General features: G+C 43.7%; 1 protein-coding gene and 1 long non-coding RNA gene across 2 annotated transcripts in view; one reads left to right on the forward strand and one right to left on the reverse strand.

The window, feature by feature from the left end:
• Window positions 1–14,112, reverse strand: part of LOC138488980 (uncharacterized) — a 107,951-nt gene extending 93,839 nt beyond the window's left edge. Inside the window, exon 1 of the long non-coding RNA XR_011274736.1 lies at window positions 13,172–14,112. This is a non-coding gene — a long non-coding RNA (uncharacterized lncRNA). The remainder of the gene's footprint in view (window positions 1–13,171) is intronic.
• Window positions 14,113–14,168: 56 nt separating this feature from the next.
• The window catches only part of MMADHC (metabolism of cobalamin associated D), a 193,663-nt gene continuing 181,996 nt past the window's right edge, over window positions 14,169–25,835 (forward strand). The window contains exon 1 of the mRNA XM_069616494.1: window positions 14,169–14,273. Coding sequence (XP_069472595.1) covers window positions 14,249–14,273 — 25 coding nt within the window. The 5' untranslated portion in view covers window positions 14,169–14,248. The remainder of the gene's footprint in view (window positions 14,274–25,835) is intronic.

Genomic DNA, 25,835 nt, shown 5'->3' on the forward strand with positions numbered 1-25,835 from the left:
AAGAGTGTGAACCTTTTTTCACCACTCTTACATGTATTTTTGCTGTGTGTTGTACATTTTTGGCTCATGGACTATGGAGTCTCACCTACTCAATAGGCATCATCTTTTTACTGCGTGTCACACAGCACCTTTAGTGCAGTGACACAGGGTTGTCTTTTTAGACTTCCCACTTATTTTCTGGGATCGACTACTGTCTCCCCGAACATGTAAAGTTGCCATTGACTTTACTTGCCTTTTTAAATTTACAGACCCAGTACATCTTCGAATAGAGTACTGGAAGGTTATCCCTTTGTCTGTTTCTCATGGAACAATATTTAGTTCGCCGTTCTCTAAGATTTGGCTGGTGGCAGTGGTAGCTAACATTTTTATTCTACCACGAGCTATGAAAATAGCCTCGGTACAGGTAGCCTCAAACTCAAACCCGCTGGACCCCATTGATTTTTATTTGGTTCCGGTCGGGTTTATTCGCCATTTCTTTTTGTAAAGGTCTTTCTCGTGTTTTACTCTGCGCGCCAAGCCAGGTTTGGTTCCTTTGTTTGCCGTCCTTCGGTGGGCTTCTGCACAGAAGCCCTTCTTAGGCGCCCGAGTGTCTGGGTGGACAAGATGTGAGGGAGGGGTTTGAGGCCCCCTGCACAGGGTCTCCTTGGACCGAAGTCGCACTCTTGCTTGATTGGCTAGGTGACTGTCCTGCCAGGACAGCCACCCTGCTGTGTGATTGACAGCCAGGCTGTGTGAATGGGGGGAAAACTACTTAAAAGCAGGTCTATGGGACTTGGAAGGCAGAATCGCCACTGGAACGAGAGAACCAACGAGGAGCTGAAGGAAGATGACTGCTGCAACTACTGGACATCCCGGTGAAGCCCTGCTGCAGGTCTGAATCGGCTGAAACTCTGACGACAGAGATCTGCAAGGAATCTTCTTCCCTGGAGCTTGGTGGGACCAACCAGCTTGCCAAACACCCAACGTCGGCCTCCCTCTCCTGGTCGAATTTGCTGTGCATCGCTGCAGTGAACCAGATAGCCAGGAGGAACGGAACCTGTTTACGTTTTAAGGAGCGCACCTTTTATTCAACACTGCTCTGCGGCTGGCTTCTTCCCTGGGCAGTGCAGGACCCTCCAGTCTTCCTCCTTGTCACCATGACAGTCGCTACAGGAACCGTGAGCCTGCAGGAAGTGCCAGGAACAACCGTCTCAGCTACAGCATTATTCTTCATTTAAGGTACTGTTCAAATCCGGTCGTTCCGATGTGTTTGAAATCTTTCGCCTCTCCGAAGGCTTGTCCTGCTCTACTCTTTTGAATAACTTTTCCTCCGACCAACTTCGTTTTGAACTCTTGGCAAAGACTTAACCGCGAACTACTCTGAACTGTGTGATACTCTGCAAAGACTCTGAACCATTAACATTGGCCTATGCCTATTGACTTGAACCCTAGTTGTAGTAAGCCTTTTCTAGATTGCCCTGCCTATCACTTGTTGGTGTTGTTGATTTTGAATAACCTTGTCTTTCCTCCCCTTTTAAATTGCTGGAGTGCCATTTTGCTCACACTTCATTTTTGAGCTTAACTTGTCCAGAATTGATTGGGTGCTGTAGTGTATTAAGATTGTAATTTTCTGCTGCTTTATAACAGTGAACTGTTTTATAACTGATGGTGTAAATCAATGTATATTCTTTTACTCAGAAACCTTGAATCAGTGTTGGTTTGAACCATAGTAATTGCTGTCCTTCGTGTAACTTCTGACACTGCTCACTTTACTCTTGAGATAAGTCTGGCTGCTCAGCCATCGCTACCACTTTACTGTGTAGTACAGGCTTGTACCAAAGGTGAAATTGTACTTACACGTAGTCTTAATTGTGTGTGGTGTTCCCAAAGGGTACTGCATATGATTCTGCCTAACACTTAAAACCAGCTCTTGGGTGTTAGGCATCAACTAGTAAGCAGGACGTAACTCTGGGAAACCAGGAGAGAGTACACAGTGCACTGTAAATGCAACTCCCACATGAAACGTGAACTTTCAGTACCGCCCCCAAACTGAACATAAGGAACAGCCTCAAAAATAGGTTTGAAATCCCCGATTGTGACTCCTACTACACCTTTAAAATTACCCCACCATCACCCACAGCAAAATACAGTAGTTTTTAAAAAGACACTCTTTCCGTCGGCAAGTCCTAATACAGACGTCTGCATTTTTCATGGTGCCATTGCTGCTGGGGACTTTGCTGTCCAAGATGGGATGATTGAGCCACTTGTGTTCCTGCAATTGAAAAAGTACAATAAAAAAAAAAAAAAAAAAAAAAAAAAAAAAAAAAAAAGATGTACTAGATTGACCATACCAATATTTGCACACTACATTCTGCCAGTTGACACACATCCTCCTCCGCACACAAAATGGACCTAGAGAGCAGGAACCAACCAGGAAATCTCCAAAGTTCGCTATAGGCCAGTCCATCCCAGCTGGCAGAAAGAGCAGTCAGAACACATACCGGAAAACGTGACTCGTACTCAGTCACAGAGACAAAAAAATAATAGAGCGAGCGAGAGAAAGAGCATCAGCTTGTTATATTTTACCCGTAACAGTTGGGAAGTCCAGTCTGCTGGCATTCCAATCATTCATCTACATATCTTACATAGAATACGACATAGCCATGTAGCTTATACTGCAGTTAGGTGACAGCGCTGACGTAGCAGCAGACTGCCGGAGCTGCCATGCCAGACACGAGGGCCCCTGGCTTGTCTGCAACATATGGTGCTACATGCAGGCGAAGGCCTGACACCCACAGCGGATGATATACATGAATTCCACTTTAAATCACTTCTATGGCAGCGGTGCACCCAAAGCACTGTTGGTAATGCAGTGATTTTAGTACATCAAGGGATGCATAGACCTGCTCTATAGTAGATGGCTCCCGAGGTAGCTCAGCAGTTTGACAGACCATTGCAGAGGCTGTGTTTAAGGTTGAATTTAACCAAAACAATACAAATATGCAAAAACGTGTTACTCGAATGACTTTTTGCAATTACTTATAAAAAAAGGAAGTGCGAAAAAATGTGTTTGGCCAAGGGATGGGTTGGGGTATTTCTGTCTCTGTTTGGCACCCATGAACCCAGTTTAATTTCCCAATAACTGTTGTCAGCACAACGGAAGCATTTATTTGTAAACATAACACCTTTATAAATAGAACCTGTGATAGAACACAAAGCAAGGGGCACAAAAATTGTATTGCTGTGGTGCTCAAGAAAAAAAAAAACACATCTCAAAGAAAACTAATGAAAGCAAGTTTCAGCAGCGTTTGAGTATTACTTTTTTCCTTTGAATGTGTAAAACGCACATTTGAACAATAATGTGTCAAGCATGTAGAATGCCTGCCTTAAACATTGACCACCCCCCTCCCCACCACAGTGATGTTCATGGCCCATCGATTTCCGTGGTGTCCCTTTCAGGACAGAAATAAAACAAATGGGATGAGCAAACAGAGCCAGGAAATGTGCGAGTGACTGGGGAAAGGAGCACTGTTTAGATTAGGTAACCGAGCCCCCAGCTTCTCTCTGCAAAGCTGGGGGCTTGGTAAAGCCTGGTCATGGCTGAGGTAGGCCGGGTCCCGAGATCTGGCCAGACATCTCATGCCGGACCTCGGACCCGGCCAGCGCCGTCCCATGGACCAGAGGGTTGACGAGGCAGAGGGACAGCCAAAGTAGGGGGACCGGTACTGTATGATATCTGGCTCCCCCAAAGCAGATTGCTGGAGAGCCCAGCAATCAGCTGTGGGGGAGCTGGATATCGTACAACACTGGAAATGCGTGCTTCCGTCGCTGCTCACCTCTTCCGCCAAGCAAGGTGAGGGCACAGAGGGATAGGAGAGCAGGGGGAACCAGCATTGCAGTGATCCGGCCCCCCTGCTCACCTTTCCCCATGCGTTAAGTCTTTGTGGGTCCAAACGGAGAGAGGGAAGCAGAGGGACCGACAAAGGCCTGAAACGCTTGCTCCCTGGCACGCCCTCCAACTGTGGTGCGGCGGTCTGAGCTGAGAAGCGGCATCCCTTACCAGGCAAAAAGACGCTGACGGCACCAGCAGGAAGCAACAGCGCAGCGTGGACACGCGATCCAAATGCAGGAAAGCGCATGTCCAGGCTGCTTTTATTCCCCCCGACCCCCATCACATTGCACTTACTGAGCATGTATTTTCAAGCAAGTAATACAAAATTGAAGGACATAGACTATAGATGCACAAGAACCTACATAGGGACGCCTAACCACAGTCGGAGGGGGTATCTTCAAAATCTTCAAAATTGTGAACGCCGTCCATCATATGAACGGACCCTTAATGAATCTTCATCCAAAAACTTCTTCCAAACAAGGTGAGACAGCAGACTCTCCGAAAAAGCTAAAAAAGGGATTCCCACGAGGCCATACCTCCGGGAGAAACAGAGCATGAGATTCCGAGAAACCACTAGCACAGGCATAGAGAGGAAAAGGAGCAACAACCGCCCCCAAAGCAGAGCATTTGGACATCAAGAGTCCAGAAAAACTATAAATTCTTCTAACCACCAACATCGAAATGCAGGGAGGTTTCGGGGCTTGACCTAGAGGGAAGTCAGAAGAAGAGTTGCACCAAGGCAAAACTCAATGTGCTCATGGAATACCCGAGGTTTCGGACATCTAACTACGATCTTGGATGTTAACCTGGGCAACTGATATGGTCTGTCTCCAAGAGACATGGTTAACTATAAAGCCTTACCTCGATGGATATGACCTGGAACTCTCACCAGCAATTAAGGGGGAGGTTGGTAGGCCTGTTTCCAGGATCCTAACTGCCAGGAAGCGGGTTAACGCTAGATTCTACCCTTCAAGCCACAGAACTAATTCAAGCAGTCTTAGTTTTGTGGAATAGGCAAGAGCCCCAAGAAGATCCAACTAAATTTATTCTCCTAATCAACACTTACTGGAACCCGGCCAGAACTGATGCCGACAAATACTTACACGCCTTAGAAAACACCCTTGAAAAAGCCAACGCCACCCACAAAAATCGATCACACAATAATTTCGAGGGACTCAAAAGCAGTGTGCGTAACAGAGGGGGCAAAGGAGGCACACCTTCATTCGAGAGTGCAATCTTAGGGGCAGAAAATGGAATCTGCTAATGGATGCATAGGATCTGGATAACATCCACAAAATAAAAAACAACCAAATACCATCAGTACCGACATGGGAAGGAAAAGGAGTGGGTCTCATGCACACATTTGTCTCAAGAAAATAGCTGGAGCAAATTGAAGACTTTGAAGTCATGAGAACCTTAAACAGTGACCATAACCCAGCAACCCACTGGAAAGTCGCACACCCGAACAGGGAAAGCATGTTTAATAACCGGGAACCTTGTAAGGGGAATACACGCATTAGACTAAAAGAAATGGTCTACTTGACATCTGACTATCGCCAAGCAAAGTAACAGTGGGGAAAAAGAGGCATAGAAGTTCTTGCCTATCAACATTTCCTCAAAGAACACAAAGTTAACAAACTGCAGAGCTCTGACACCTTAAAACCAAATCTCCACGCGTACAACAAACTTAGTACCTAAAAGGCGAATGGTAAAACAAAGCAAAGGCTTGGTGAAAAAAAAGAAAAATCCATTATTAATAACTAAAGCAAAAGGAGGAACATAAATAAATAAAAACTACAGTCTGGATACAGCAGCAAAGAGTACATTTATACCAAGCAGACTCGGAAGCAATGCTGCGCATTCCGAGTGGCAAAAACTCCAGGGTCTTCTGCACCCCGATTGAGCCAGGCGCAAATGAATCAACAACACTTGAAAATAACGTGGCTGAACAAGCTTGGATTTCACACAAAAATCATTGGGAAACAAATACCCCCTTGACACGCCATCTGTTTAAGTGCGCTGGAACATCGCCAGTGACAAGAAGACGAGATCAGAAAATTAAATACTCTCGAGCACCGGGCCCAGATGGGTTAACTAATAACCTGAAACAGCACCCGGAAGCCTGGGCATCCCTGATAAGCGAGATATTCCAGCACTGCGTAGACTGCAGTGCAATTCCCTCAACATGGAAAAATGCCATCGTAGTGCCAATCTTAAAAAAAAAAAGACCAGAATGATCCAAGGCAATATCGCCCAATCGCTCTACTGGATACCATCAGAAAAATGTTTGGTTCCTTAGCTCTGGAGGGCTTCCCTCCGATAATTATGATCCACTACAGGCGGGCTTCGTTCGTGGACTGGGAACTTCAGCAAACATTCTTCTAATAAGTGTTCTGAAGGCAAAAGCACTTCAAGCCAAAACACGATTTGGTCTAATCTTCGTGGACTTGTTGCAAGCTTTCGACAGGGTGAATAGAGAAATCTTGTGGCAAAAACTGATCCATCGAAGGTGCTCAATTTTACAGCCCATCCAGCTTTGTACTCACAGACCTCAATGAGAGTAAATGAGAGTAAATGAGAGTAAATGAGAGTAAATGAGAGTAAATGAGAGTAAATGAGAGTAAATGAGAGTAAATGAGAGTAAATGAGAGTAAATGAGAGTAAATGAGAGTAAATGAGAGTAACGCTAAACAAAGCAGGCCTGTTATCAGATAAGATCGTAACAGCGTGTGGGGTGAAGCATGGATGCCCTCTAGCGCCAGCTTTATGCAACTCATCGCTGACTATAGGGACTCCCACGAATTAATTCGAGCCTTCCCACCGTCATTGGGAAATACAAAAATCCCAAGAATCCTCTATGCGGACAACATAATACTGCTTCACCAAACCCCTGTTGGGTTACAAAGACAGATGAATAACTTGAAGGTCTACCTGAGAGACAACAACTTGAACTCAACGAAACAAAAGAAGGTAATGTTTAGGGAAAAAAAAATAATAAATAAAAATGGTTTCCCCACAGACTATCTGCTCTTTCACCATTAGCTAGAGTAATTGCTCTTAACGATTCTTTCACAGTCTGCTTAAAATACTGCTCTGCATGAGCCACGATCACAGTGTAGACAAACATTGCTGTTGGTAGTTTAGGCGCACAGATGGCTGGTACGGTTTGCTCCCGTGTACATGTGCGGGTCAGACTGGGCCATAAAATTGTCTCGTGCACCAATGAAAAAGTGGCCCATAGTTGTAAATGGCAATTCATTCCTTTTCTAACCCCGTTTCAATAGTACCCAAGGGGGGGGGGGTTATAAAATGGCAGGCAAATTGTGCATGTTAAAGAATATTTACTCAGCAACACTGGAATTGATATATAGTTTGGAAAAGAAGCAGCATTAAAGAAATTGCGCCGTTTAAAACTATTATTTTGGACATTTCCTTTGATCGGAGGTCAACTGCAAGCTCCGCCCCCAAACCCTGCCTCTTTGGCACCGCCCCCTTCACCTCCGCCCTCAACCCGGCCCTTGTGGGACCCCTCCACCAAATTGTTCTCATTTCCACCACTGGATAAGGTGGTGGTGGATGGCGGCAGCCGAAATCTGCCATGAAATTCCCCCGGCGTGTGCGACACAGCCATAAACCACTTCTGTTTGGGGGTGGGTGGAGCCGGGGATGAGGATACCACCCAAGAAGACACAAAGATCCGCCGTTGTTGCAAATAAAATCAAAATAGGAAAAACAAACCCATCAGTGTTTTGTTCTCCCCTGTTCCCCTCCCTTGCCGCGCTGTGAAACACCTGTGTGTGGCGTCACCGTCACGTGCCAGGGAATAGCCGGTCACGTGACACTCGCACGGCCCAGATGAAAAATAAACAAAACCCCGGAACTGACATATTAACGTCAGTCCGGGTGTGTGAATGCAAAAGAACGGTTGTGTGTTTTCCTTCCTGCGCTGCTGACTGGAATTACAGTAAACAGTTATCCGAGTGCGGTTGAAATTGAAAAGGTCACACTGGCGATGAGGTGAAAGATATGAACCCAAGAAGCTAACAGAAAAATAAAAAAGGTGGAAAATGAAACTCCTATGCAGCGACGATTTTATGAGATGAGGGGCTTTTTGACTGACATTATAATTGCGCATATATAAGGAACTGTGTTTTCATGCCCCCAACGTTACATTAATGAAGCAAAATATCACCGGCTGCAAAGTACAAATATAGAAGAAATTATAGTAGTGCCTTAATAGTGTTACTCACACAGGAAAACAGTGCCTTATTTTCAACGAATTAAGACTATAAAGGCAAGTGAAGTAAAGAGAAGCTATTTACTTTTTAAGTTCCTCAAAATAAAATGTTCAAAAAAAAGAAAAAAAAAAAAAAAAGGCAGACATCACAAATCATGAAGAATGCCAGCTAACACTGAATAAAGACACTGCAGTCATACTGTTAATTAGCTTTTTTATTGCAAGAACATGTAATGCCAATCCTGCATGTTAATAAAGTAAACCAGTCAGAGGTGCACACCGTTGTTCATTACTAGATTTGGTCAAGTTTAAAGTGTTTTTATTTGAAATTCAGATTACCTCTGTGAAATATCATAGTGCTAACCATGTCCAGACCCAGCACTGACCACTCATGCAACCGTTTGACCCATTCACCACAGGTGCAGCTATTCGATGGGAAATCTGGCTACAACAATTTGAAATGCACTTAGATGCAAGAGAAATCACTTTACCAAAGAAAGAAAACACACATTTCTTTTACTCAAAATTGGTGAAGCAGCACTACGTCTATTTAACGCAAACCCAGACCGAGGAGATGAAAATAACTACGACATTGCAAAGAAAGTTCTCACTAACATGTTTAAGCCTGAACTTAATCCCGATTATGAATGTTTCCATTTCTATATGGCGAGACAACGTGAGAAAGAAACAGTTGACAAGTTCCATGCACGTTTACGTGAAATGGCCGTTGGTTGTGAATTTCCAAATGAAGAATTTGCTATCCGTCTTCAAATAATAAATGAAATTTCATCTGAAAAGGGGAGGAGAGCTATCCTATCTGAAAGAAACATAAGTTTAGCCCTGAATCTTAGAGATGGCCCGTTTGCGTGGACAGAAGACCAAGTGGCAGTCGTGGAGGCAGCAATACAGAAACTCCCATTTGATAACCCAAAACCAACAGAAGATGTTGCTGCTATAGCGAGAAAACAAAGTAACCGAGATCAGAATAAGTGGAAAGAGAGAAATTCAAAAACACGTATGTTCCAAGGGAAAAACAGGGCCCGCAAATGGTGTGGAGGCCCATGGCACAAAGGAGAAACTTGCCCAGCCTGGGGATCGACGTGCCAAAAATGCAATAGACTAAATCACTATGCAGCTGTGTGCTTAAATCCACCAAACAAAGATGATCGAGAACAAACACCGTGGCAAAGTCAGGAACGACAGAATAAATTCGGGCCCAGAGAAACAACTCGTCAACCAAGAAGAAGAGGGAGAGCAAGAGCAATAGATCGTTCACAGCGATCGCCAAGCACCAGCGAAAGTGAAGACAGTGAAGATGGTGCATCACTTGATAAAGATGAACATGCCAAATGGAGGAAATCCAATAAACAAGTACATCATGTGTACCTCATTTTAGCTGTAGACCCACAAAGATCTAGAAGATGAAAAAGGCCATCATGCACTGTCATCTCTGATGGAGTACCACTACGTGTAGTCATAGATACAGGAGCAACCGTCAACGTAATGCCTGTGTCGGCATTTAACAAGTTGGACCCGAAGCCCAGACTCCAGAGTAAGAAGGTCAAGTTATATGCATATGGCTGCAAGAAACCTTTACCAGTTCAAGGATCTTTCAAATCTGATTTTGCACATAATAAAGCGATGTGCCGAGCACGAGTTTATGTGGTGGATGCTGGCTGAGAACACTGTTAAGTTGTAGAACCGCAGAGAAACTCAAATTAATCCATTTTGCTTTCAACATTCAGTGCAGAGAAATTGATGAACTGTTAAAACGACATCACAGAGTATTCCAAAGGTATAGGATGTTTAAAAGGCAAGACAATCAAACTCCACATTGACCCCACCATCGAACCAGAAGCAGTGCGCCATTGCAGAGTGCCATTTCATATGAGAGAAGCGGTAAAAGAAGAATTGGATAAACTAGAAGCAGCAGGCATCATAGAGAAAATATCAGGACCGACCCCATGGCTATCCCCCATGGTGGTCACAAGAAAACCAAAAGAACCAAATGCAGTAAGAATCTGCATTGATATGCGACTTCCTAACACAGCTATTGAAAGGGAACGCCACATCACGCCGACCATAGATGAACTCATTGTCGACTTAACAGGAGCAATCATTTTCAGTAAACTTGACCTCAGATCTGGATACCACCAGCTTAAATTAGCTAAGGAGTCGAGATACATCACTACATTCTCCTCCCACCTCGGATTGCGGCGATACAAAAGGCTACATTTTGGAATATCATCAGCGGCAGAAGTATTTCAACATTAAATTAGAAACGTTCTTACTGGCCTGGATGGGGCGATGAATATTAGTGATGACATAATTATGTATGCGTCCAATGAAGGTGAACACCTCAAACGCCTAGCAGCAGTTCTAAGCAGGTTGGAAGAATGTGGATTAACTTTGAATGCTGAAAAATGTGAATTTGGAAAAGAGGAGTTAAGTTATTTTGGATATGTTTTTAATGTGAAAGGGGTATCGCCAGATCCTGCCAAGGTCAATGATATAAAAACAACCAAACCACCCACCTCATTTACTGAAGTAAGAGGTTTTATGGGAATGGCGACGTATTGCGCAAGATTTCTTCCAGATTTAGCCACGATAGCAACTCCTCTTCGTTATTTAAATAAAGAAGGATCAAAAATGGGAATGGTTGCATACTCACCAACAAGCATTTCAGCAAATCAAGGATACACTGTCTGCATCCACAATGATGGCTTTCTTTGACATCAAGAGACATACTGAACTTATAGTTGATGCCAGCCCAGTTGGCCTAGGAGCTGTGCTTACTCAGACTGACAATGATGGGAACGTTTATCCAATTGCTTTTGCCACTCGGGCTCTGACGAAAACAGAAAAGAATTACGCACACATAGAGAAAGAAGCCTTAGCAATATAGAGGGGATGCAGGCACTTCAAAGTATACTTGCTAGGCAAACAGGCAAAAGTGTTTTCAGATCACAAAACACTCATACCAATCTTTAAAGGTTCGTCACCTCATCCACTGGCACGCATTGAAAAATGGATGCTTCAACTCCAGCCATATAACATAGATGTAGAATACAGACCAGGAAAAGATAATCCTGCTGATTATCTATCACGCCACCCGCGACCTGCTACAGAAGAAGACCACCATGCAAAAGAGACAGAAGAGCATGTATGCCATGTGGTAGCTTGTGCACGTCCACGAGCGTTGACATTGCAAGAGATTGCTAATGAAACAGAGACGCCATTCTAAATCATACCATAACAGCCATCCAATCAGGAAATGGAAAAGCTTCCTTGCATCTATGGGTCAGCGCACGGCAGCGGCACAAGTCAAACTTCAATCTCTTTTTGGAATCCGTCATGAACTTACTGTAGCTCCTGAAGGAGTGATATTAAAGGTCATCGCATTGTACTACCCAGTTCGTTAGAAGACAGAGCCCTCAGACTAGCGCATAGTGGGCATCAAGGTATTGTGAAAACAACAGCATATTTAAAGTCCAGGATGTGGATGGCGAACATGCAACAACGAGTGATAGAATTAGTGAAATCTTGTGCAGCATGCCAAGCTACACAGAGAACAGAAAACCCAGAGCCCATTCAAAACGCCTCAATAAGTACTAAACGATGGGAAGCTATCAGCGCAGATTTTTCACCATTGCTGGGGAAGGTTATCTTCTTGTCTTGATAGACCAATTTAGTAGATACCCAGAAGTGGAGCGTGTGAAGTCCACAGATGCCGATACCCTGATTTTAGCACTTGAGAAAGTGTTTGCTATACATGGGATCCCATCAGAAATTGAAAGTGACAATGGCCCACCTTTCACCAGTCAAGAACTACGTCAATTCTTTCACGATCTCAGTGTGCGGCACAGGAGAATCACCCCTGGATGGCCACAAGCGAATGCTGAACGGTTTATGGGGTCACTCAACAAAGTCATCCGAATCGAAAAGAAACAAAACATTCATGGTTGAAAGCAGTGCATCGATTCTTAAGGACTCACAAACTCCACAATCCTCGACAGGAATAAGACCAGCAGCACTCCTGTTTGGAGTACCTATACAGGCTGAGCTCCCAATACACCCTCGATGGATAGCACCCGAACCAGATATTCCAGCTATTGAGGCCAAAAGAAGGAAACGGAATGAACAAGAGAGTACCTCTCGGCGAGCCAGTCACCAAGAGCTAATACCTGGAGAAACAGTCATTGTCAAAAACCGTGCCACACCCAAGAAAATCAGCCTTGGACAGTAAGCGCAGCAAAACACAGTATGGTCACTGCCACACGAGGAAATGAAACTGTGACCAGGAATATCTCACATTTCAAGAAAGTACCTTCGAAATTGTGGGAGGAAAACCAAGAAATCACAGGAGAAGAACCAGATTTGTCACACCGACCAATCAGTCAGTTGCTGCACCGACCGGAAGGCCACTCAGTCAATCCCCGTACCAGCTAGTAAACCACTCGACACCAAGACATGATGAAACATTTAGAATGCCGAACACTCCTAACATGCAAGAAAAAGCAGTTAGTTCTGAGAGCTTACATGAGGATAGCCCGGAAAGATGCAATCCTAGATACCATTTAAGGGAAAAACCAAAACCATCATCCCGTTTGCAAGGATATGTGGTAGATGGAATCTACCAGCGAGAAAGCCTGTTCAGATAGACTTGAGAGACTGGAATCCACTAATCCTGTTTGAAATTTTACTGCTTTGAAAAGTTATTTACTTATTTATCTATTTATTTAAAAAAATAATAAAGTTGGAGCGGAATGTGGTGTCATGTGCCAGGGAATAGCCGGTCACGTGACACTCGCATGGCACGGATGAAAAATAAACAAAACCCCAGAACTGACGTATTAACGGCAGTCCAGGTGTGTGAATGCAAATGAACAGTCGTGTGTTTTCTGCGCTGCTGACTGGAATTACAGTAAACAGTTATCCGAGTGCGGTTGAAATTGAAAACTTCACACTGTGTATGAGCTCGATATAAATAAAAATATCAAATATACCAGGCGCTTTGCCGAGATGAATAAGCACATTATAAATGCTCAATAAAAAATAAATACCTGCCCGTGCATGGCGTGGACCACTCCTTCCTCCGTAATCCTCTTCCTAAGCACATAGACGTCCCACATGAAAACGTCACGACGACGTAACAAGTCGTTATGCCTTAAGGCATTTCAGAAACCATCGGCAAACTTTAATACAAGCACAATGCTAGCAGGTCTCATAGGGACTTTAAATGTGTGATTGATAATGAAAGCAATACAAGACCTCCGTTTAGCCTTCTCTTCCACACATTGCAAAGGGGTAAATGAACAATCCCTCCCCGGGGAATGCCAAATCGCCCCCCATGCAGGAGAAATAAAGAACTGTTATGCTGGTAATTCATACCCATATGCGTCTGTCTGCATAAGACACATATCCCCATCTGCTGCACATACCAAATCCTCCAACCCCCTCCAAACTCCAGCGGGGAGGATAACTAACAGTTCGCTGTACTGTTCACTGGTACAGTGGAAGTCCCATTGGGACGGGAGGAACGCACTGTGCCCAGCCCCACTCCATAAAACACATCTCCCACGGGCAAATCGCACACCTGCATGAGAAAAGCCCAAAACGAACTGAATCCGCCGGTACTTTAAGTAAATCTCAACCGATGCACATTACAAACTCCAAAATATACAGAAATACCCCCTCCCCAATATTGCCTCACCCCATTGATGCACATTACATATCCTCAAAAAACACTGAAATAACGAAAAAAACTAAAATGAATCCGCCTGTACTTTAAGTAACGATGCACATTATAAACCACCAAAATACACAGAAATACTTCCTTCCCAATATTGCCGCTCTGCATTAAAGTAACAATCAACAAGAGATAACTTTAAGACGTAGCAGAAACCAAATAAACAACTATACGAAGTGTTCTTTGCAACGCAGGAATCGCTCCACAACGTCTTGCCTTGCCTTCCCTCTCCTGCAAAACAGATGATGAAGTGATCGCTAAAACCCACGTGATGAAGCGGACGTTTTAAACCCACGTGATGCAGAGCAGCCCACGTCATGAAGTGGAGGCGAGAGTTGCTAGGGTCCGTTTCTCGAATAGGAACTAGAAAACTACCCTTTACGAAACGCGCATGTCCAGTTTCCAGGCAGTATCAGGTGAGGGCATTCGATCCAGCTCTTTTAGTGAATTTTATATACATTTCTTTTAGCATCCATCAACTTAGACATTCTCACCCCTTTGTTGTTATATTGTTAAGAGGAGCCCTTTTGCAACCTCTAGGAATGCGCGTTGAAGCTGTAATTCCTTGTAGTGTACTTATCACTTGTTGAAATTAAATATTGTAAGTACGTGATTTTCTAAACATCTGGTTTTGAAATTACATGGGGCAGCCTGATAGTATTATAGACACAATAGCTGCTCCGAAGGTCATTTACGGTAGGGTTCAGGCTCTGCAATGTTCGCAGACGCAGTAACTGCTGTGCAGCTGCTACACAGACCCTGCTCTGGTGTAAGTGACTATGTATGTAATACCTGCGCTGGCTAATGCTCAAAGACGCAGTAACTGCTGTGTAGCTACTACACAGACCCTGCTCTGGTATGTGTGTGTATATATATATGTGTGCAGAGACTGTAACTGCTTTGCAGCTGCTACACAGACCCTGCTCTGGTGTAAGTGACTACATATATAATAATACCTGCACAGACTAATGCCCTCAGACGCAGTAACTGCTGTGCAGCAACTACGCACACCCTGCTCTGGTGTAAGTGTCTACATATATAAGCCTGCAGAGGCAGTAACCGCTGTGCAGCTACTACACAGACCCTGCTCTGGTCTAAGTGTCACAAAGTGTCACAAAGTGTGTAGGGGTGATGGAGTTCTTTCTGTGAATTGTTTGCCGATTCTGTGGCGTAGTAGTTTTATTTTATTTTTATTTATTTTTTTGCTTTGAGGACTGTTGCTTTGTACAGTTTGCGTTGTCTTTGGTATTTTATTTATCTTGTCTGGTGTATTGTTCTCTCCATTTTGTTTCCATTTTTGGGAGTTTTTTTCAGTTCTTCTGTGAACCATTTTGCTGCCAGTTTTTTTGGTGTTGCTTTGAATGTTTTAGCTAGTGCTAATTGGTTAATGGCCTTGGTTATCAGTGTGTCTTCTGTTGTATCTATGTATCGGTGGGATCTCTTTCACCTAGGTTGTCGTGGTGGCTTGATAGCATGGTGGCCTCGTCCGCTAGTTTTGTTGCAAAGTTGGGGTTGTAAGAAAATGGTTTGTAGATCAGTAGGAATACTATGTTGGATTGGTCGTTTAGTTCTATTTTGATTTGGAGGGATTCATAGTCTTCCGCGTTGGTAGTGATGATTCAAGATGCTCGGGCGTGTTTTTTGTGTATAATTGCGATTCTACCTCCTCTTTGGTTTTCTCTGTTGGCGTGTATTAATTTATAATTGTCGTGTATTGGTTCGTTCGCGATGGCTTTATGGTTATCTGATAGCCAGGTTTCAGTAAGGAAGAGCACGTCTGTGCCTCCTTTGCTTAGGAGGTCATTGATTTCTGTTGAGTGGTTTGCCATGGATCTAATGTTGAGGAGGCTGCAGTGTAGTTTGCTGGATTTACCTTTTGTGTTGTTGTTAGTATTGTTTGTTCTGACCAGTGTGTTGTTGGTTGGGTTTCCCGTTCCACGGGAAAAGTTGAGTCTTTTGGGTGGGGTGGTTCTTTGTTGGTCAATCTCTTTGTCGAGTAGACCGATAAGGTTTTATGGTGGGGTTGGTTTGTTTCCGGTGGTAATTGGGGTAGCTACCCCTCTGTTGTTCCAGCCTTGGTGATATAGGGGGTGTAGAGTGAGTGTGATGGTTTCCAATTTGTTTGTTCCGGTTGGGGTATTGTCCATGGTGGAGACTGGGATGTGATGGTTTATTAGTTGTCATCCTTTTGTGTCCTGGTTGGGTCTGTATTCGTGAAGCTTGTTGGCTGTCGGTTCATTGTTGCTGTGCTGTTTTTGTTTACCACGTTGTCGTATGTGGACAGGTAGCGAGCATTGTAGTCTCTCTTTGCTCTGTTATTTGTATGTCTCCATGGGCCATCTCAGATGTTTGTCGAGAGTTTTTTGGGGTTGTGGGATCATGCTGGTCCGTGCATTCGCGAGTGGTTTGGGATTTCTCATTATTTCTGTTGTCTTTTCTGACTTCTTTGTCTTTCCTGTAACGAGGCATGATGCATGGGTTGTGTTCCTTAGTGGGCGTCCTCTTTCGATTGGTGTTGTTCATGGTCTTTTGGGCTTAGTCTTTGCTGTCTGTGGTTTCTTGTTGCTTGTATTTGGTAGGTTATGGGTAGTTGAGACCTCGGTTGATGGGACTTTGTGGTTCCGTTTGTTTATTGCTTCTTTCTTTTTTGGATCCTTTTCTTTAGTTTTTTTTTTTATCCTGGAGGTACTTTTCGTTATGGTGGTTGATTATTGGATTTTGCGCAAAGCAAACATGAATAATGGGTGAAGGAGTGCATGTGAATACTGCCATATATTGGTGAAGTGATGTTGGGGAGAATTCTCATTTCTGTGCTGATTCCCTTCAACCTTAGAGACCCCCAGCTCTTTTCCTGGACTGTAGGACTTTTTAATTTTAACCCTGGAGTGAGTGAGACCCTTTTCCCACTGCCTCATGTGTTTTGACCTTTGGATTATGTGTTCACTGTTTTGGGAGTCTGACAAACTCCATATGCATCTACTTTTTGTATGGGGACACACAGCACCTTCAGTGCAGTGTCACTGAGAAATCCTTTAGATTTCTCATAAGGTTTAAAATACCTTTTTCTTGTGTAAACTACTGTTCCCAAGAATAGTAAAGTGAAATTGACTTTACTTGCCTTTTCTCTTTGTGGGTCCAGCACACACCATCTTAATTGGAGTGCTGGGGGGTTACCTAGTAGCTCCTTATCCTACATTCTCATGTAACATTTATATGTTGCCCTCCCTACTTTTAAATGGCTAGTGGCAGTGGTTTAATTTTTCCTACCATTGTGCTTTTCTACAGCAGGCTGAACCCTCAGCTGCAGTATAGCACCCAGGGGCGACCATTTTATAAAAACGGCCCCTGTCTTCTTTCTTGCAATTTTCTGTTTGTGAGGTCTTTCTTGGGTGCTACTCTGTGTGTCGAACAGATGGAGCCCTTTGTTTGTCTTGCCTTTGGCGCACTTCAGCCCTGAGGCCCGCCTCCGTTTCCAGTGTGTCTGGAAGGACAGGATTCCTTCCAGACACACTGTGTCCAGACAGGAGTGAGGGTCCTGAAACTCCCCTGTCCTTTTGTCTCTAGGAATGCCTAAATGCAGCCCGTCCTGAATGGCTGGCTGGCTGTCCTTTCAGGACAGCGACCCTGATGTGTCATTGACAGCCTAGTGCATGAATGGGAGAAATCTGCTTAAAAAGCGAGGGTTTTAGGACTAGAGGCAGAGTCGACCACTGGGACAAACACCCAATGAAGAAACCGTGAACGAAGCTTGCTGCATCCTCCTGGACCTTTGAGTTGCCTGGTGAAGCCCTGCTGCTGTGCTGAAACTCCCTTTTCAGACAGAGAAGCTTCGGAATGGACGACTTCTCCCCCTGGGGTAGTGGGACCAACTAACCCTGAGATTAACTCCACTGGACCATCTTCCCTGTCTGGCTGTACTTCATTGGTGTAAGAACCAAGTGCCATGGGTCGAGTAATCCGTAGTTGAGTGAAACGTCTGATATCCAGCTAGAAGCTCCAGGAGTCTCCTAAGGACCCTCCAGGAGCAGGACGACCAGAGCTAGAGTCCCCTCACCAGACCCAAGGAGTGAAGGAAGCCCAACCTGTACCAGAGATCAGCAACAGTGCTGTTTACTAAGCGCTGAAGCCGAACAAGCTCGTAGGTGCCAATGACCTCCGAAGTACCACCGCAGGAGCCCTACAGATGTCCTCTCTTGTCCCCACAACTGAGGCTCAGGAACACAGGGTCTGTAACGCTGTAGCAGGACAGAAGCCAGCTGGACCACTCTTCTTCAAACCAGTGGTACTGTTTAGACTTAGGGTACTTACCTCACTGTCTTGTAGCCTTGCTTTTCTCAGTTGGGAAAAAGATCTTCATGAGGCCTTTGTCTGGGAATTTGATACAGTATTACAATGGAACTTTGAGCTTGAAGCTGGGCGGCAGATTTGTTAATTTGTTTGCATGGGCTTTATCAACTGTGTTGATCCAGTCCTGTAGTTCCATTTTATATTTTATTCTCTGGGGGTTCCTTACAGGTGCATGCCAATTCTTCTAATGTTGCTTGCTGTTTCTTGGCCCAGGTGTTTAGAATAGTGGTGTGCCCGATGGTAAGCTCTGTTGAAATGATCTTGTAGATTGAGAGTGTGTCTGGAAGAAGAGTTTTTTTAAAGAGTTGCATAGCACTCTGTTCAATTGTTGATAGTAAGGACAACAGACCCAGGTCATGCCTGATGCTTGTGATTGAGAGTGAATTTGGAAGACCAAGGACTGATCTCCACAGCAGCCCTTCCAGTTTAGAACAGCTTGTGTCTGGCATGGTAAGTGTTGCTCCCATCCCATAAGTTATGGCTGGAACGACTTTGCCTTTGTAGAATTAGATAACCGGAACCAATGAGAATTTCCCATATTGTTTGTCAATTGCTCTCATCCGAGCCGCAAGGTTCCTAGTTTTTTTCCTCAAAGACTTCTGCATTGTTGACTCATGCACTGAGCTTTGATACTTTGTGAAGAAAATGAACGCGTTTCCCGTGCGGGTAAAAGTGAAGATCCTTTGTTGATTTCTCAGAGTTGGTTTGTCAGGGCCTGTCAATTAGAAATCATGCTTGGTTTTGCTGAAGCACAATGGGATATACTGGGCATGACAGGGCCTTATTAATAACAGTAGTGTAAGGAAGAGCAGATGAAAATAGCGTCAGCAGCATTATTTTAAGGGTGAAAAAGTTTCCTTTTTAATGGGGATTTTGAGCTTTCAGCAAAGCAGTGCTGCCTATTCACTCTATTTCTTTTGTACATGTAAGACCACACTGGCACGCTCCCTCAGTGTGTCCCCTTGTTCCATCCTGCCCAATGTGTGCTTGGCAAGACGGTACAGCCTTCTTTTTGTTGCTGCAAAACACAGTTTTAAGGCCATGGTGCTCACAGGAGCCAGCCCAACCATTTGGCTGTTTCTGCGTAAATGTAGCTTGGTTTTGGCGAAATTCTGTTCAGTGGGTCAATGTAGCCAACGTACCACAACCAATAGGCATGGAAGTCAACAGTTTGCTGTTTTCTCCAGTTGATGCACATAGAAAGCTTACAATGGAAGCTTAAGCATGCTGCTTTCACCAACAGCTTTCCAGAAGAAGTTTGCCAGTTTTCTACCATCACCACCCAATGTCCAGACATACCTTATCCATTAGAATAAGTAAACATAGTGCCTACGTAATTCAACAGTCATAGGAACTCTATTTATTTAATTTAATGTATTCAGCTCACAAGGAACATTTCACATATATAGAAGAGAAAACCAATCTAAATAAAAAGGAGATTATGCAGTATAAAATTTGTTAGTATATACATCAGGAACGCTATTTTTAGTAATTTTATCTTATATGGATGCAGGTGTATTGCACACATTGACCATTGTGCATCGTGCCATGTTCAAAATAACTTGCTAAACGTACTGCATGTGTGTTTTAATTTACAAAGTGAAATCATATTTGCCAATTGCTCCAGCTATTAGGTGACCCTTCATCTTGCTAGGGCATAGATTTAAGGTAACTAGGCTTAGTTAAAGACCACTTCTACCATTTTTGTCAGCCTCTTAGGGCTGGCTCCTGCAAGAAAAGGGGCGGAAGAGGCGAGTGCTGATTTATAAATACTTGCTGACTGAAAGGAACCAGATTATCTGCATAAGTCAGTTTCTAGGTTTTCGTGTTAAGACAGTCGCATACTGCCAGAACAGGGCCACCTAATTAGGATCCCAACCCATTACTCCAGAGAGCATTTCTGCTTCGAGGGGAGGGATATTGGGGCGCGGATGCATGTGTTGTAAGATTTTATCTGGAGAGTGTTTAAGCAGTTGTGTTCCTGCAGTGTGAGCATACGGTTGGTCTAGTGTTTGTGGGAAAGGAGGTGAAATCCGAAGAGTTTTTGTATTATTTTGTAACCCTTTTTTTAAAAAATCTTGTGTAGTGCAGATTTCAAGGTAATAAAGGGCTGTTCATTGGACATTGCAGGGTTCGAAATTAAGATTTCAGGAGCTCAAACCAGCTCCTGATTATCGGGCATTACCCAGAACCTAGTACATAGCGCACAGCAAATCTAACTCTGTGTGAAATGCAAACTTGATTTTTTTTTATGCTTTATGTATGATTCTTTATGCTTTTAAATCCTTTCCATATGTGTCTTAATGCTTCTTTAACTTTGTGTTTTAGGGAATTTGTATAATGTCAAAGGTATGTGTAAGGCACCGGTTGGCAAAAAGTAGCTCCTAGTTGGTATCAGGCTAACCAGGCTCTCCAAGGCTGGAAACGGAAGCAAAATACCACTGAACAATTTTGCACCCTGCATTGCATCATAGCAGTATTAATCCAATGATGGTGCTGTGGTCTTAGTGTGTCACAACATCACTTGTTCCTTTAAGACATGTCTTAAGTGATTTCCTAAATTTACAGAGGTGTGGCATGATGTATCAACTGCCAATGGTAAGAAGGCAGTTGTAGCATGAAGCCTTGTTTGGTGGTGCTTGTTCCATATACTTGCTGGGCATACCTGCTGGAACACACTAAACAAGTCATCAACCTACCTTGGTGTCGGAGCCTTTCCAAGAAGCTTCTCTTTGTTATTCCAACATTGTGGCACCAAGTCCTGAAGCTGTATGGGGTCAGCCTACTGTTGATAACCACCATCATCTCCGAATTGTTGTGGCAGTCTATTATCCTGAATGTGTTTCGTGAGGACTGCCAGCTAGAAGAAGGATCTACATCAATCCTCCTAGTGGGCCACTGTTTGCCGTCTTGCTGCCTGGACCGGCATTACCGGTGAACGATAGTTCCCTGTCATGTGATTCATGGAGTATGCAGCGATCGAGGCCTGTAGCATCTGAAGCTGCAAGTGGCTTGCAGGTTTTTATTTTTTGGTGCTTCTAATGTATGCCTCTGCGGAGGATGGCAGGTAGCAGTTGCAGTGCTCTACAGCACCTATAATGATTTGCAGCCTTATACAGCTCAAGTGGGGCCAGCAGCTTTCAAATTGAGCAGCGCATGCTTCCCATCCTACTGCTCCCCGCGGACTAGGGCAGGCTGTGGCGGTGTGCCCGGCCAGAAATGAGCACTTCCTCGTCTCTGTATGGATTTACCAAATTAAGGCCATACTGGCGGTGAGTCGACTGGAAGGACTGCACACAACACTGGTAGAGCATTCATGGTTGGCACTATTGCTCTCATCAGAAGAAGAGATCCTTGCTACGTCCCCTACTGAGGAACATAGCAAAAGAACAAATTCCCATCACATGAGAGGACGCGTCTGAGAGTACCGAAAGGCTTCAAGGAAGTGAGCTTTATACTGCTCAAAATGTTTAATCTTGTCAACTGGGACAAAAATACACAAACGCCATACTTCTTTATCTTTTGGATGTATGTGCATTGCAAACCTTGATTAGCATACCTCGTTCTATGACCACTGCCAAAGGTATAACATTACAAACTGGAGAACATCCTATGTCTAACCCACCCCTTACCCTCACAATACTGATGTTTATTCATTTTTGTTTTGGCTGCCAGGCTCAAATGGTAGTTGTTTGTTTTATGTTGATGGTCTATCCTGGTTTTGGTCAAACATAATTTCTTGCTCCGTCAGGGCGTAGATATCATAAACTACTTAATGTATTAAAGAATGGTCTCATCTAAAGAAAACATGATATTTGAGTGTTGTTGTTAATACAGGAACCTAAATATACATATGCATAGGCAATGGTTGCAGCATGTACCAAAGGTACAATATTTTTTATCTGTTAATTTCCAAAGTAAAATAATAAATCCTACCATTTCTTTATTTTTTTTAATTTACTTGTTTTAATCAATAGTGATTTTTACAAGGTGTAGACAGTAGCAGACAAATACTGCCATGTACAGCATTCAGTCTGTCTATTGTGTAATAAGGGTTATAAATCGGTTGCTTCTTCTGTTGCTTCGTTTCCTTGTTATCCTGATTCTGTTATTTTATTTTGACGTGTTTTCCTGTGATCCTTTTCATGATCAAGTTTTTTCCTGCTCAGCCAATATATGTCGCAATGTTTGGGCCACAGCTAGCACCCATGCTGTCTTTTCCCCTCTCATCAGCCTTGACCACCAAGTGTCTTCTTCATATATATCGATGATAAGGAAATATGACTGTTTAGATAGGTCATTCTGATGTTGTGTGATCCTGGGCATGATAACAAGAGGTGTCTTACTGTTTCTGTCTGTTCTTGGTTACTGCAATATCGACACCGGTTTGTGGAAGATAATCCTTTTATGAACATGATTTTGTTTGCTTTTAAAAAGTTTAGACGTGCCCTTATGAAAGTGTTTCTAAGTGCTTTGTTCAGGAACTTCTTTATTTAGTCTTGGGTTTGATTTAACTTTTTTTGTGTTGGTGGGTAAGTTTGTTGTCAGTTTATTTTTCACTGCTGCTTCTAGGGTCTTGATCCAGTCGCTCCATTTCTTTTCTGCCTTTGTTTGGTTTTGAACTAGCTCTTCAGAACTGCTTATTTCTTCCTATTTGTCCTTGCACCCTTAAGCCCATGTGTTCAGCGTTTTACAACGCCCTTCTGTTATTTCCACGTTGATCAAATTCAGAATCTTTGGGCGATTAGGAAGAAGCATTTTTCTGTATAGCATTATGCTATTTCGGTTGATCGTTCCTTGGAGGGACAGCAAGCTTAGTTCCCTCCTTGTCAAGACCACTGGAGTGGATTTTGGCAGTCTTGGGATGTTCTTCCAGAAGTAGCCTTCTAATTTAGGCCATATTTTTGACGGGATGTTGGGCATGGCTTCTACACCGTATGTGAAAGATGGAATAACTTTTGCTTTGTTGAAGTCTATTGCAGGAGTCGATGAAAATCTGCCAAATATTTTGTCGACGACTCTTGCTTGTGACGTTAGTTTTTTTTAGTTTTTTCAAGCTGGACTCTCTGCATTGTTACTTCTTGCTGCTACTGTCCAAAGTTACTCCCAGGTACGTGAATTTATTTACTTTCTCAATTTGAATTCGGTCCAGGTACCATTTTGATTTTTCGGTTCTCTTTCGTGATTTATCCAGAGACATGATTTTCGTCTTGGTTTTGTTGATCTGCAAGTTGGTTGATTGTATATATTGAGATAAGTTGTCGTTGGAGACCAATTGCCGTCTGGTCTAATAGAATCAAGTTGTCCGCATACAGGAGACGTGTTGTTTTTACCTGGCCAATTAATGGAGGCAAAGATCTTATGTTTCTCTGAGTTCTTGAAGTCTCCCATGTATGTTATGAAAAGCACAGGGGCGAGAGGACAACCTTGTTTTACTCCTCTCGCCGTGGGAATTTCTTCAAATAGCAAACCTTGCCAATTTAGTCGCACTCTCATTGTGGTGTTCGTGTGGAGAGCTCTTATTGGTTCTAAGATTTCTTCTGGGCATTTCCAGGTTGATAGTTTATCCCAGTATGTCCCGATTGACCTGGTCAAATGCTTGGATCAGCTCAGTGAATGCTATGTAGACTTTCGGACTCCCTTCCATAATTTTTCCTTTTAAGGTGCTCAGGAACAGTATATTTGCTGTAGTTCCTATGTTCTTCTTGAAGCCCGCTTGGAAGGGGTCTGCACAGGGAGCTTCTTTCACCCAGGACTGGAAGCGAGTTTGCAGATGATTCTTTGTAGACTTGCTCCTTTAGTTTAGCATCTAATGCGGTTATATAGCACTCGAGATATATTAATTTTGTGTGCATCATTGCAGAGATCGTGGTCTGATCCTTCAATGTGTCGTTTAGCACTTCGTATAGCTTGCTAAAAGGAGCAAGCGCTATGGTGACTGCCGACATGACTGAAAAGAGGTCTGTTTTTATTTTTTTTTAACAGTGTATCTTTGCTTGATGCTGCTGGTAGTTCGGTCAATCTTCGGTTTCTAATTGGTGAATTTGGGAACTGAAGTACTGGCTCCTTCCCTAAAAGCTGGGAGTTTATTCCATTTTGAATATTTTTTTTAAGCAGATTTTGTGAGAAATTGCCCATTTTTCTTTTACTGTTTTTCCTTTCGTTCGGCTCAGTTGGAGAGCCTGGGCTGCCGATGTAAAGCTCTCGTGGTCTTGGGTGTAGCTGTGATGTTCTTGCTGGCAGGCTATAACTTAGATCAATCGCGTTTGTTGGAAGTTGGTTTTTATTCAGGCAATCTGTGTTTGTTTTTATGGGTTATTTCCAAACTTGGACTAATTTGTTTTGCTGGTGGTTCTGCAATAACCGGTGTCACGTCCCGGATGGGGGCCTTTGCTGCAGGGACCTCCTTTGGTGCTGGGCTCTGTTCCGTCCGGCTAGGGATATTCAGCCTATTAAGAGGGATGTTTGGGCATGACGCTGAGGGATGCTGGAGGTTTGCCAAAATGCAATCTTGTAGGAGATTCAGATATGTTCAGTTGTAACCTCTTACTTGTATTTGTGGTTTCTTTGATTAGTGGGTCTCTTGAGGTTTGATTTTTCAAAAAAGCTGTGTTTTCCTGCACTGCTTCAAGTATTTTGGCGTCTGAGAGTTCTAATGCTTTCTCAGGTTTCTCTTTATTCTGCTTATTAAAGAAGTTTTTCAAAGAGATAAGGTGTGCAGGTTTTAAGAGGGTAATTCACAGTTAGTTGGATTAACCGCTTTTTTCTTTTTTAGTGTTGTACTCTCCGCTGCGCTGTCCATAGCTGCTCTTCTTTTTTTTTTTTCAAGGGTTGTTTCCTAGGATTCTTCTCTGCTACTTCTTTATTCTCTTTGTCATTAGGTTTCCTGTTTGCACAGGGGGTTGGGGGGTTGTGTTCAATCGCTCCTGTGCGAAAGTTTTCAGTCTCTTCTTCTTCTATTTCTAGATGTTTTGTTATTTCTTTGTTCGCGTGTAGGATTGTTTGTGTAGAGTCTTCTATTTCTGGTAAGCTGGGACACATCTCTGAGGCAGTCTCGCCAGGTTTTCTCAGCTTACCAGCGTGTGTACTTTGATTTGTACCTCTATGAGGGGGGGTTTGCCCCAGTGAGGGGGGGCTTTGGTTTTGGTTTGTCAAGCTTGCCTCAGGTGGTTTCTCAGTGCTTTTCGTTTCTTTGTTGTTCGGACATGAAGTTTCTGTATGCAGCTCCTTCTCCAGTTCCATTCCACCATCTGTATCTTCATATGTGGCAGAGCTGGGGATGTCAGCGTTGTGGCTGTGTCCATTTGGGCGCAAAGTTCCATTTGAAATTTGGTGTGTTTGTCTTGCGCGTTTTCCAGTGTTTTAGTGGCTGCTTTTGCTGTTTCGTCGTCTTCGTATTTTTCTGCCTTTCTTCGAGGTTGCCCCGCCCCACTCTCGGCTCCCACCTCCACCTCTCCTCCGACAGGTGAATCGGACGAGCCGCTCCAAGGTAAAGGCTTGGCTTTGGAGTGGTCCGGGGTGCGAAAGTACTGCGCGGCACTATTGAAGGTCTGGAAAGTTTTTTCTTCTGAACGCACAGCTTTAGTTGTTACGTTGGAGGCTGAGGTGCTTCTATTTCGGCCGGTCCTATC

Source organism: Ambystoma mexicanum, chromosome 9, assembly GCF_040938575.1.
Source record: "Ambystoma mexicanum isolate Mex_15411 chromosome 9, UKY_AmexF1_1, whole genome shotgun sequence".
In the NCBI taxonomy this organism is placed as follows: Eukaryota; Metazoa; Chordata; class Amphibia; order Caudata; family Ambystomatidae; genus Ambystoma; species Ambystoma mexicanum.